This window comes from Gavialis gangeticus, unplaced genomic scaffold (genome assembly GCF_001723915.1).
Source record: "Gavialis gangeticus isolate Ggan-Ray unplaced genomic scaffold, GavGan_comp1, whole genome shotgun sequence".
Lineage (NCBI taxonomy): Eukaryota > Metazoa > Chordata > Crocodylia > Gavialidae > Gavialis > Gavialis gangeticus.
The window spans coordinates 14,473,091-14,486,919 of record NW_017729004.1 but is presented as its reverse complement, the minus strand read 5'-3'; the positions used below and the strand labels follow the sequence as shown (position 1 = coordinate 14,486,919).

Here is a 13,829-nt window from a genome sequence, read left to right as displayed (position 1 = left end):
CCCTTTACTTTCCTCCCCCCCCCCAAGGAATCCAGTATAGGCAAGTCGAATATTCGACCTTTGTCAAATATTCGACTCGCGCTATTAATATTCAACTTCCGGTATTTGATTCGACAGCTATTTGACCAGCTGCTATTCAACTCGACTTTCACTTTTCAAGGTCGAATATGTCGAATATTTGTCAAATTGAATGTTAAGTTGAAGCTTTGCACAGCCCTAATGTGTAGTGACTTTAGAGAGTTAATTGGTGTATGGTATACCATACAGTTGTGCTTGTGAAAGCGGTATAGATATGGCTAAGGTTTTTGGGCAAATCTCAGTTCATCCATTTAAAACCAAGGAGAAAACTTACCCAAATTCTTACCCAGTTTCTGCTGCAGAGTGAATCCTAATCTCTGCAATACTCAGATTCAGGTTTGAGATGCACTGCTTTCTTAAAGACTTCATTTATCACTAGAAACACTTTCATCAAATCACTGGAACATCCCAAAAGTACAGGGGCCAACCCACTGTGCGTACTGGTATCTAAAATCCATCTGCCTCTCCACTTTGACTACATGTGGAAGAAAGTGACTTAAGAGCAAAGTGGCTTTTTGACAAGTTCTTATGAAACCCAGAACTGGAAATCTTGCAGAACAGCACCAGCAGCAGTATTTTGATCACTGCTGTTGAGGACTCCTGTCAAACAGCATCCAGCGAGTTGCCTTTCTGTGGTTTAATTTATGTTTGTTGAAGGTACCACAACTTGAAAGCCAAACTGCTGCTGTTCTCTTTCCTCTTACAGTGAGGCTGTGGACACATGTAACATTTGAAGTGTTCCGAACAGGGAGTGTCTAGACATTTATGCTGTCTTTAGTACCACAAACATGGTATATCTGGTGTACCTGCAGTGGCAGAGGGGGCTGTATAGTGGCATCAGCCAAAGTAGCTCTCTGCCATAATAGCAGATGCAGCCCCTTCGTGCCGCGAGCAGTTAGAAGCTGCCATATACTATGTAGTGATACAAATGAATGTGTGTCTATAACCTATTCCAGTCATTGTTGAAGTGTTGTACTGAGATTTAAACCGTTTGTGTCATTCTGTAGCCTCCATAGCAATCAGCCTTTTTTGAAATAAAAGAGCATAGATGAATTTGGCTATTAACCACTAACACTGTTTAGCAATATTTGCATGGTAATTTAGTGGGGCACATCTGGGTAGTTGCAACAGCTTCTTGTCCTGCATTACGAAAATACCATTCAGATATCAGATGTCATAAAAATGTATTTGTCTGGGCTCTTGAAGCAGCTGTGATAAACAATGGAAAGTTGTTTAGTTGCACAAAAGTAAACGAGCAAAAAACCTTTACATTGGTTTGCATTGCTTCAAAAGGAATAGATTTTACCTTGAGGCTTGATCCTGCTATTTGATGAGACCTGCGTGTCCTGTCTGAGCATGAAAGCTATTCCAAAATAAAATAGGATTTGAATTTAAGCAGAAACATGCATTTTTAATTAACTCCTGTAGACAAACTCTACATGTCTTGGAAAACTAACAACTATGCTTGCTTTGAGTTAACACTTATGGAAATGCACCTTTTTTTTAAATGAATAGGCTTCCTTCATCTTGTCATTTGGCATTCAAATAGGACTTAGATGACTGAGCCCTTTAATTTTTATTCAGAATATCTTTCTTATAAGGGCCAGGAAAAAAAGTAGTTGCATTTCTTTATCAAATTGGCCTTATACGTTCCTGTCTTGCATTTAAGCAAAGAGCTGCCAAACCAGTGTAGTTCTTCTGGACAAATAAACTCTCCATCCACTCCAGCTTTCAAGTGGGTAAGACTCTTGTCTAAGTAGGCACTAATGTGGGTGCATTCTTGTAAAAGCATGATTTGAAGGACTTGATGAAGCAATGTCAAGCAATCTCAACATGTCTCCTGGTCTTCTAACTCTTTTCTTTCTGAATAGAAGTTTCTTAAACCTTACCATCCACATACTTTATGCGACCTGTGAAGGGAGACAGGATAGAGAGGAAGTGAGGAACCATTAATTTTAATGATTCACCTGTAATGGAAGCAAACTTGCTGTAAGGTAGAGGAAGATGGGAATTGTAGGAAAGTAGGGTTAGAAGGGACCTTACAAAATCATTTAGTCCAGGCCCCTGCTCAAGGTCTGATCTGGCCTATCCCAACCAAATGTCTGTCCAACCTGTTCTTGAAATTTCCAAGGATGGAGATTCCACAGTTTTTCTAGGTAGTTTGTTCAAGTATTTGATCATCCTCCTTGTTAGGAAGCTGTTCCTAATCTCCAACCTAAATGTTTCCCTGTTGCAGCTTCAGGCTATTGTTCCTAGTCTTGTTCTCTACAGCTGCAGAGAAAAGCCCATTTCTGTCCTCTCTGTAATAGCTCTTCAGGTATTTGAAGACTTGTCAAATTTCCCCCTGTCTTCTCTTCTGCAGACTAAATAACTCTAGTTCTTTTAGCTTTTCCTAATAAGTCTTGCCTCCCAGGCCCATAATTATTTTTGTTGCTCTGCACTGTATTCTTTCCGTTCTGTCCACATCCTTCTTGAAGTGTGGGGCCCAAAGCTGGACACAGTACTTTAGGTGAGGCCTTACCAGCATGGAATAGAGCAGAATTATTTCCCTTGATCTGCAAGTGACACTGCTATTAATACAGCCTGGCATGCTGTTTGCTCTTTTGCAACAAGAGCACACTGTTAGCTTCTATTCGGCTTCGTTGTAACACTCCCAGGTCCTTCTCTGCAATGCTGAAGCCTAGCTAGTCATTCCCCAGTCTGTATTTGTGTATGGAATTATTCTGTCCCAAGTGCAGGACTTTGCACTTGTTCTTGTTGATTCTCATCTCATTGGGTTTTTTTTTGACTATTTCTACAGTCTTTCCAAGTTATTCTGGATCCTGCCCCTGTGCTCTAGGGTATCTGCAACTCCACCCAACTTGATATAAACTAGTAAATCTTGATTGGTGTGATTTGCCCCTTGACAGGTGCCCTGCCCCCTGGTTGCCATCTTGGGACCAGAAGTCCAGGTCCCAACCCTTACCCCCAGAAGTACTCCTTTTAGGTAGAGGGGTTTGCCATCTTGGAACTGGAAAAAAAACAAATCATACACTAAAAATCAAGCATCTATTGTAACATATTTTTTAAAGTATTTTTGTCCTCATTTATGTGCGTTTGCATAGTGTATATAGAGGAGAGAGAAAAATAGCTCAAAGACTTACTCTTGTGGATTGTGTGTGAGGTGTGGTTGGGGAGCTGGATGTGTGTATGCATTAGGGGGTGGGTTTTGGGGGGGGGGGGCAGAGACGATCCCAGCAGGGTGCAGGGCCCAGGGCAAAGCAGCCTGTGCAGGGCGCCCCTCCCTATCCCAGGCCATACTTACGCTGGGGAGTGAAAGTCCCAGCATACTGGATGCGGCAGGAGGGACAGTGGCCAGAACTTAACAGCCCAACCTGCTGGGCAGGTGGGTGGGCTAAACTGCAGCCGTGGCCTCTCTGCCCAGCTCTGTGGGGCTCCCCAAAGCGCTGGACCTGGGGTCGTTGCCCCAGTCCCCCCCCCCCCGGACGGCCCAGGTGTGGGGAGTTGTGATTGTATGGGGGAGGGTCTGGTTGTGGGGTTTGTGGGGAAGGACGTATGGATATGGTGGAGTGTGTGTGGGATGCGCACACGCCCCTGGGTGACAAGCTTTTCTGCACACAGTGCTGGGCACACAGGCCCACTGAGCTCAGGCTGTGGGTGCTGGTGGCAACAGCTTGTAGCACCCATGGCCCTGGTTATTGGAGCCTCTGCTCTGCCTTCCCGTAGTGACTTGGGGACACCTGAGTCCAGACCCGGTGATGTAGCAGAACCGTAGCTCCCTGTCATGTTCCCACCATTATGGTTTGGCTATATATGCTGCTTGTACACATAACTACCCCCTGCCCCACCCCGGGCGTGCTTTACTGGAAGCAGCAGTGCATTTCTTTGACATGGCTCCACAGCGTCTGTATAGATCAGGTGCTTCAGCAGGGCTTTTTGGTGCTTTTAGCTAAAGCTGATTCAATCAGCTATTAGATAAAAACACCAAAAAAGCCCAACTGAAGTGCCTGATCTATACAAATGTTGGGCATGCCGGGTCCATGTAAAACTATGCCTCTTTTGGGCATGTGCTGGACTGGGCACAGGAGCGTGTGCAATGTAAAGTGCCGGGTTTTTTGTTTTTTTGTAACATCTGCAAGCAACCCTAGAGCATATTTAGTTTCTTTAATGTACTGCTATTACTAACCATCTGCAAAGTGTTTTCTCGTCTCCCAGTCCTGTTTCCACTCCTGTGTGATTTGTTGACCTCAGCAGCCCTGAAGGATCTTAACTACATGCTCTTCTTAACAGTTCTATGGTCTGCAGATGGATCAGGAAATGTGTAGAAACACAGGTGAGCTTAGAGCTCTCCTCCCTCTTGTTTCTGGTATTATCTATCCCTCCCTCCCCTGTTGAAAATACTTCTGGCCTCAAAATCACACCTGCTCCTCTGGCATTCCAGTACATTCATTAACTGGCGCAGCAGTGTGCTACTGAATATGATTTAGTTTCACTTGGCTGCTTCTGCTAGAACCATTAGACAGATGCTATGTGCACTAGTAAAGTAGAACTGAAAATACATAAATTATGCCCTTAAACCTGCATAGTAACTATCAAAGGCCCCTTGACCCCAGCCCACAATGAATGCTATTAAAAAGTACTTGTGCAACGATAGATTTAATGATGGTGCAAATAAATATAACAAGTGACTAACTACAATATGACTACAGGTCGAACACTGGGCTAGTGACCACCAGCCTTGTTAAGAGGAACTTAACTCTAAAAAATAACCAGTGTAGCAATTTCCAGGCAATCACAAGTTGGAGGCCAAGAGTGTGCAAGGAATGTTATCTAGAAATAAAAACTGGAATACCACTTGGATGATGCTAAAAGCCATCAGCTGAAGAAAAATTGTTTTTAGGGCTTGGTTTGACACTATTTTGTAATGACTTTTAATTGAAAGTCACAAAATGGCAAGTACCACTAAGGGTGTCTTTTATGTCAAAGTTGTGTGCTTTCAGTACAGAAGAAAGATAGCGATCATCTTTATTCTGGCATTTTATTTACTGTCTAGATGTGGGGGGGTGAAGGAGGGAATATTTGCACTTTGCAGCTGTTAGGCAAAAAGCATCTGACATATGCCTCTAAGAAAGATACAGAAGCAGTACAAAGCTCAAATTTTTTCAATTTTGATCTTGTCAAAAATCCAACAGAAGGAAGTACTAACTAATCTCCATGTTTAAACGTGGTCTGATTTGCTGTATTAATCTTTAAAATGTTTCTAACCTGAAATAAATGATAAATAAGGCATCTGTTTTGCCATGTAGACCGTGGAAACTCTTGTTGACAACCTTACAGATTTTGATTTTGTCCCCACTAGAAGGAGGTTAGAGCTGGAGATCAAGGTAAATACCTGGAAAATGCTTGTCTAGGTGATGCTTGAGAATGCTTGGTCCAGGTGAATTGAACCAGGCATATTTCATTTTTTGGTGAAGTTCAGCATCTTCAATCTTTTGACATTGGCAGAAGGTTCAGGGAAACAAACTGCGTATTTGATTACATAGCACTGGAGTTTCACTTCTGAAAATCAGTGTTGAGGTCAAAGTTTAATTGGGAGTATCACTGGCTTTGCAAAGCTTACAGGCTAGTGCAGGGTTGCTTGAGGCCTGTACTCTTATTTTGTAGTCCAGCGCTTTCCCTGTTCCAGAGACCTTGACATGGCCTGGTGTGAAGAGGGCAGTTGAAAAGTTTTTAGTCAAGGTGTTTTTTTGGGAGTTCTTGCTCCCAGGGCCTAAAAAATGTTTGGGAGTTGAAAAATAGATCTGAGGCTGCCAGAAGGGGGAATCTCTTCTTGCTTCTTCCTCTTCAGTCTTGGCCTCCTAGAGATTGTCTGGCTTGCAGTAGTAAGTAAGGTGTCTTTGAGCAACAGGAGGTTTGCTGAGTGGAGAGGGAAGGGAAACCATAGTATGTTAACTTTTAACACTGCAGAGTTGACATGCTCTTGAATGCATCTTATCAAGACCCTGCATCACAGACAGACTTGGAAAAGTTCTAGCAGTTTCAGTCATACAGACCTGTACTAGGAAAATTGTTGCTGAAAAAGGTAGTAAGAGAAGAACTGAGTAAATCAGGATGATTGTGCTTCAAAGGGCCCACTTTGCAGCTCAGGTGGAGCACCACTGCAGTCCTTTGCAGCTGTTTGTGGCTGTGGCTACCTGTGGTTATTTTGCAAAACCTCACCTTTGCAAGGAGGTAAGGACCCCAACCCTGGGAAGTATCTGGGTTCTAGTGTGCTTTCGTGCAGAGCTGAGCTGCTGTTCACCTTGTCACTTAGTTCGTATCCCTCCCACAAAAGCTGTGTCCAAAGCCCTAAGGCGTTTGGAATGTACAAGGACCATATCTGGCCTTGGCAAACCTGAAGGCTGGTGTTCGCTCCTAATGAGATTCAGTTCTCACCTGGTTGGTATGCTTCATAGTTGTGCAAGAGCATGATTACATCTGACTAAAGTTTGTAGGAGTGACTACTACAATCCTTTTGTCTCGGTATATCGAGTGAGGTTTTTCACTGCAGACCTTGTAAGGAGGGAAGTTCATCACTTTTTTTCTTCCTGTGGATATTGTGTTGCAGCTGTTATAAGGAAACTGATACAAACTTGAGGGTGTTTGTATCTTTGATAAGGAGGAGTAGAGCTGTGGGGAAACGCTGCCCCCTGCCTCCCGCCACGTGTGCACACATTCCCAAAACTGGTGCCCCCTTCTGGGAAAGGCAGAGGGGAAACTGCTACTGAACTCTTCCATGATCAGTTGGAAGGAGCCTGGCAGCATATAGGCATTCATTACATACAGGCCCCAACTATCAACCTGGAAGATATTTTTCCTGGAGTGAGAAATTGAACAAACATTTGTACACACCTAATTTCTATGGGGAGAGCAGCAGTTCTCCCAGTAGAAAAGGCAGGCATGTACATGGCCCTACTTGGTTGGTCCTACATGGTACATGTAATATTTTTCTCAGTAGCCTAATGGGAGTTGTTAACAGTACAGTTACATAGCATTGAAGCACTTCAGCAACTTGTGGAGAATCTCTTGGCTCTTCCAAAATGCCATCCTATGATTGCCCTCGCTGTTCGCTGGTTTGGCATTCGTAGGTTCAGATATTTGCAAATGCTGAACCCTCATCTTAAATACACTCCACACTATTGCCACTGCCACCACTCCTGCCCCACGTCTGCCACCGCCACCGTGCTCCCACCGTCACCAGTGCAGCCAAATCCCATCCTATGATTTCCCTTGTTTGTGGGTTTGGCATTCACGGTTTCAGATATTTGCAAATGCTGAACCTGCATCTTAAATGCGCTTAAAGGAGCTCCTTGGGAGCTCTGCGCTTGTTGCCACTGTGCTCCTGTCGTCACCAGTGCAGCCATGCTTCTGGCTGCCAGGGCACTGCCTTCATAAACACAGACAGCATTCATGAACACAGTGCCTTATTCACGGATTTTACCATTCACGGGGGATACGAGACCCCACGAATGGTAAGGGTCTCCTGTACTAGCCAGGGAACAAGGGTTTAACTAATGCAGAGTTGTGTTGGTTCTAACCATGTGGTCTGAGAGTATCCCTCATCACTTCCCTTGTTGAAGAGTTGGTGTCTCCAGTTGTAAAATACTATTCTTCAGACTGGAGTAGAGAAATCATTGGTTAAACATACACTCATACAGCAAACTAGCTATGTGAGTCATGACTTAATTGTCTGAAGTACAATCGGTTGCGCTGAAGTGGCTTTATAAATGACTTTATGGAATATAATTCAGTTTCTGTAAGGTACAGTGCTTAGGATGCTGTAGCATCCTGGGGTGCCTTGAGATCCTTTCAGGGGTGCTGCACAAGATTAGCACTGTTGTTAAGTATGCAGACATGGTTCATGTGATAAACCCAGATATTTCCAAAAGGAATCCCTTGTATTAAACCCATTCTGACCTGTTGTCATCTTTATGAGTTCTTTGCAACAGAAGAATTGCCCTTTTTTCTGTTGTAAAAAAACGAGTGAAAGGTAAGAGGCATCTTCAGAGGGGGGGGTGCCTTGGGTCTAAAAAAGTTGAGAGCCACTGGCTTAGGAGTAAAAGAGGTTGTCTAAAGTAGATGCTGACAACTGCAAATAGGTGTTCCATGTTTAAATGTTAAATCTTTTGAAATCCAACCACAGTTCTATCATAGTGGAGATTTGTAGCTGTTGTCATAGATACACTTCTACCGGTTTGAAAATGAACTGAATAGCAGGAATAGTCCAATTCATATTCTTCTTCCTGAAGGGTAGCTGCTTTATTTTGTCTCCCTGTTTTTTTAGGCAATAGTCTGAGTTAGCCTGAGGAGGAAGGGTACTGTGATCCTTGGAAAGTATAGGTGTACTAATACATCAGTCTGATATCGGATTGGTACCAATATGAAGAAAACTGGCTGTATCAAATATCGGCTCGATAGGGCTGATAATTTGGCTGATAAATGCCTGAGCTGTGCACAGTTGTGACGTAGCACTCAGGCAGCAAGGAGCACAGCTGGCAGCATGGAGAGCTGCCTCTAGCTGGTAAGTCCAGTGTGGTGGGAGGGAAAAGGAAGCGGGGGGCGAATCGGGGCCCTCTGCGGTGACGGAGGGGGCAAGCGCTGCCCAGGTGGGGGGTGGGGCTGAAGCTACAGCTTGTTGGGGGGAAGTGGCTCCCACTGCTGCTTACTTGGTGGGGACTGGGTTCAGAGCGAGCGCCAGCAGTGCTGGAAGGATGCTGCATCCACCCCAAATTTCGCAGCCACTACACTCCCAGTGCTGCCAGCTGCCTGGGGCAGCCCCGGTTCAATGCTCTGCCCCCACCAACAAGCTGGGGCTGCGCTGGGCAGCTGGCAGCAACGGCACTGGGAGCAGAGCAGCAGTGAAATTTGGGGTGGATGCAGCATCCTTCCAGCATCATTGGCGCCTGCTCCGAGCCCAGGCCCTGCTGAGAAGAACCCTGCGCAGACCTGGCTGCAGTCTGACCTGCTGTGTGCAGATCTGGGGTCCACATGCCATCCCCCGTGCCTTCCCAGGATGCAAGCAGCAGCAAGAGCCACCTCCTGCCACGAACCACAGCTTCGCGCTCCCCCCCTGCCTGGGCAGTGCCTGCCCCTGTCCCTGCCCCCTCCCTCACCATGGGGGGTGGGGGGGGTTGATGTGCCCTCCTCCCATGCCCCTTTCCTCCCCCCTCCCCTTCCACCACACCAGACTTGCCAGCTGGAGGCAGCTGTATTGGAAATAGGATTGGTATTGGCCAATATGCCTCCTTGCTGGGGTTGTTTGACCCCAGTACTTTTTCCTGCCATGGCAGGGGGTTGGACTTGATGATCTGCTCAGGTTGCTTCCGACCCTACTAACTATGAAACTATAACTATAAATATCGGCTGTTGGTATCGGCCCCAAAAATCTCTATCAGTACACTCCTACTGAAAAGTAGGCCTGTGCCAGTAGGGAAGTATTTGATTTGGATTTGACTGATTCGGAGGACAGATTTGATTTGGAGATTTGGATTGGTGTCCTGAATTAATTCAGCTGAATCAGCTTTGGAAGATATGGTGCTGATTTGAAGAAATTCAGTGATTTCAGATCTGCCAAGGAGAGGCAGGCACAACCGGGCAGCTTCAGCTTCTTTGACTGTGCCTGCCTCTTTCCGGGTGGGCAGAGCTGCGGGAGAAGCCCCCGTGGCTTCCCTGCCCTGCCTGGCCCCACTCCTTGCCTAGCCCCAACCTAGTCCCAGCACTTAAAAAAAAAAAAAAAGAAAAGAAAAAAAAGAAAGAAAAGTCCTGCGCTCACTGGCTGCAGAAGTGGTGATTGGGGCCTCTGGGCACTCATGGCAGAGCCCCCATGCACAGCAGGGGGCAGCAGGGATCTCCCCACCTCACTTGGCACCTGCACAACAGCTGCCCCATGGCCCTACTGAAAATCTTGTCTTTCCCAACCATGTAGTTAGTCCAATAAAAGCTACCACAGAAAATTCTTGCCTTACCTTGAACAGGGCAGTACCACACAAATTGTGGGTGAAGCTTAGTGTTACTCTCATCAGTATCCAATCAAAATCTCAATGACATTTAGAGATACACTGATACATTGGTCCCATATTGTATTATCGGTGATTTAAGGAAAATTGCCATTATTGGCAATCAGCTTTTTTTTGGCTGATGTGGTCGATTAATGTTGCAGATGAACGCCCCGTCCATGTGTGCTGCTGCAGCGCAGCATGCCAGGCGGCCAGGAGCACAGCCTGGCAGTGTGGACAGCAGCATCTGCCTGGCAAGTATTGGCCAAATCAGCCATTGGTATTGACCCAAAAAATTTCTGTTGGTGCACCCCTAATGGTATAGGCAGTCCTCGACTTACAATGTTTTGAGCTACAACGTTTATAAATTGACACCCTGTTTCAACTTTATAGCGTCAGTTTCGACTTTACGATGCTTGTTCCGATGCAATGCCATGCCAGCAAACAAGTTTGCCGCATTGCCCATCTCCTTGGAGAACATCTGTCCAAACTTCCTAGGACACTTTTTCTTTAAGAAAGCAGGCAAGACTCCAGAAAAACCTACAGCCAAGAACCTTTGAAGTCCAGCAAAGTCACCTCAAAGAAGTCCTTCCAAATCAATATGATTGCTATTTACAATATAAATACATTTAATGTAGCTGTATTACTCATCTATAATTGACCGAGTACAAAATTCTGGGGTATTTTTGGTGAAAATAGGGTATCGGGCCTTGGTTCAGGAACCAACTCCCCATTTATAACATTGTTTCTTATGAGAAAATTGGTTCTGAGTTAGAGCATTACGACTTAAAACGTAGTTTTCAGGAACCAATTGTGTCGTAAGTCTGAGGACTGCCTGTAATTAAAGGACTTTAAGAGTTACTAATTGGGGTTCGTGCAGTAAGTGTCCTTCCAGTCCTCCAGAGTATTCCTGGTACTTCATTGGTACTGTCCTTGCTGGCTGGACCAGTGACGTTCTCACTGGGGTTTATCTGAGAGAGATAGGAGAACTCAATAGAAGTACAGAAACAGAGCTTTTGTCTCTGTTTGTTAGCAAGATGCAGAATCCTAATCCTAGGAAGAATGTGGTCTAAACACCTGGAGAAAATCTTGTCAGTAAAGAATCCAAGCTAACTCTGTAAAGCAGTAATATTCTTGGAGTCTCAAGCCTTCCTTAACAAGGACTGAAGCCTTTGAAAAATGGGTGCCAGATGTAATGACCTAGGTGCCAAAAGTGCTGGTACCCACTTACGAGAGTCCTGGCTGTGTGTAAATATATTGTGGTCTATGGTGGCATGCAAGTGTAAAACTGTAGAATTTGCCTGTGGAGCATTAGGAGGACTTGCCAGGTTTTTTTTTTGGTTCTTGAGAGCGCTGAGCATTAGTCTGCTGTTGCTGGGCTTGTCCCGCTTTGCAAGGCTTTGGGAGAACTTGGGGAATACGTTCAAAGAACCAAATGTGTTGTTTCCTTTTCCCTTTGTGGTTCTTGGTGGACGGAGATTAGTACTGCAGCATCTCGTGGTTCTGGGGAAAGTTTTAACCTGACTATTTTGTACATGGTATTTCTTTGCTAAATGGTCATACTAACAGTACAGAATGTTGCGAGCAAAATTTTTAGTTTGGGGGGGAAAGGGGGAGGTCTGGTGTGTTTTTAACACAAAACTGAATGTTCTTTCTGTCCTCCCACTTTTATTAAAGCTCTTTTGGCTGGAAAAATAGCCAAATCTTGTTACAGATCCCTTTTATCTGATCAGTGTCATTTATGACTTCCTACACTTGAATAATTCTTGGTTCTAAAACCGCCTGTGTTTTTATCAGCCTACATTTTGGTGGCAAGGAGCCTGGAAACATGAATCTTGAATGACTTCAAGAGGACTACTTCAGCATGCTACTTGGTAAAGCAGTAGAGGTCTGCTTTATACAGCATTGGACATTTCAAGTCCTGTCTCCAAATATACGGTGTAACCTAGGAAGTACTGCATTTGGGCAACTGATCTGAAACCTCTTCAAAATTCTCAGATGTACCCAATTCAGTTCTGCCTTTATTTGGGGAGAACAGCAGCAGAGTGTGTGTGAGATCACTTTTAAGTGGTTACCCAAGTACTCTTGTATACAGAGATTATGACATGCAGAATCTCTGAGCTCTTGATCTGTAACTTGACTTGAAATGCACTTGAGATATAACTCTCTCCTACAGGTAGTCTCTGTATGTCAAAGCTTGGCTTGTGCAAACTGCAGTGACTTCCTGGAAGTAATGAGTATGGCTGAATTTGTACATAGGAAGCTTATGGAGGCTACAGTTGTTCATCTCCAGGAAGGTCATGCCGTGGCATACCATTTTGGAGCTGATATTCTTACACACCCATTCCCCCCTAGTTGGCTATAGCCTCTCTCTTTCTACCACTATCAGAACCTACTTTCTTAATCATTGGGTTTTTTTAATGAGATATCTGCCTGTCAAGTGTTGGTTGACAAAGTATGTAGATGAGCTACAAGATAAAGGGGATGGGAACTTGCTATGTTAACTACTCTTGGCAGCTCTCTTGGCGTGAAAGCTAAGATACTGCAATTTACTTTTCACCTGCTGTGGGGAAAATATGTACAAATGAACAATTACTAAAGAGCAGCTGGTGGGCAGAAAATCCCTGTGCCCTTTACCTCGCAGCGTGTTTTTCAGTGATGTAACGCAATCTTTCCCATGCCATGTGTTTAATGGGGCAATTATGGTAAACGTGGTCTAGCACAAGAGCCCCGTGGACTGTGGAGTACCATCAGCAGGGTGAAAAACTTGGGCTGTACTTTATTTGTCTTCTGAAGGTAAATTTGAGAGAACCTATAGAAACTGGCATGTACACAGCAAAAGTAAAATTGTAGTATGGCCTAAACACTGTCCTGGGGTAGACAGAATTGTGAGGCTTTAACTCCCACATGTCAACTGATTCTTTTGCAAGACTCTCAAATGATTCATAAGGTTAGTGTCACTAAATTTGTTAAATTCTTGAATCTTCTATAATTGCTTTCACTGTTCAGTGCTAATGCATGTGATATACACAGTTAATCAGCTTTACCTTGATGTCAGAGCTTTAGTTTCCAATCCAGTTAGTTTTTGACTGTTGGTTGGAGGGGTTCCTGCAAAACCCAACAAAAGTTACAGAGGAGCACAAAAGGCCTAATTATAGTACCAGAAATAGCAAACAGCCCCTTAACTGTCTTGTAGGATTATGTTACGTTGTATTGGTAAATACTGCAGAACACAGGATTTGCTGCTGTAGAAATGGTGTTAACTTCCACGGCACTACTAAATAAATGTCTTGTTCCCTATGCTTAATAAAACTGTTTAGGCAAGGGTGCATAATGTCTTTGTTTTCACCTTCATATAGTCTGCAACCAGATGCTCAGCTTGCTCAAATACTGCCTCTTATAGCACATGGCATCACTCAAATATGACCTTTGTGATGCTGCATTAATAGAGTTGAGGGAGTAGGAGTGGCCATGCCTGTTTAAAGAGCCTTTTATGAAGTCACTGTACAATTGTTCTTTTTCAGTTATACGGTTTTTTTAATCGCTCAGAAAGGCACTTTATTGTGATTCATGGTTAATAGGGAAAACTTTGATAATTCAAGAATCCTGCCTCATTAGCCATGATGAATAGGGCTGATAGACATCCCCTCCCCTTGCAGTCAGATGGTTGAACTATGTTCATTCCAACTCTTAGTTTAAAAAAAAAAAAAAAAAAAA

The 13,829-nt window shown here is 44.3% G+C and overlaps 1 protein-coding gene across 2 annotated transcripts in view; it reads left to right on the top strand.

Annotated features, from left to right (window-relative positions):
* The window catches only part of RHEB (Ras homolog enriched in brain), a 64,813-nt gene that overhangs the window by 12,537 nt on the left and 38,447 nt on the right, over positions 1-13,829 (top strand). The window contains exon 1 of one of the 2 annotated variants that reach the window (XM_019508122.1): positions 11,962-11,986. The exons of the other annotated variant lie outside the window; for it this stretch is intronic. Coding sequence (XP_019363667.1) covers positions 11,977-11,986 — 10 coding nt within the window. The 5' untranslated portion in view covers positions 11,962-11,976. Of the gene's footprint in view, positions 1-11,961; positions 11,987-13,829 lie in introns of those variants that run through there. 2 annotated transcript variants of the gene reach the window in all.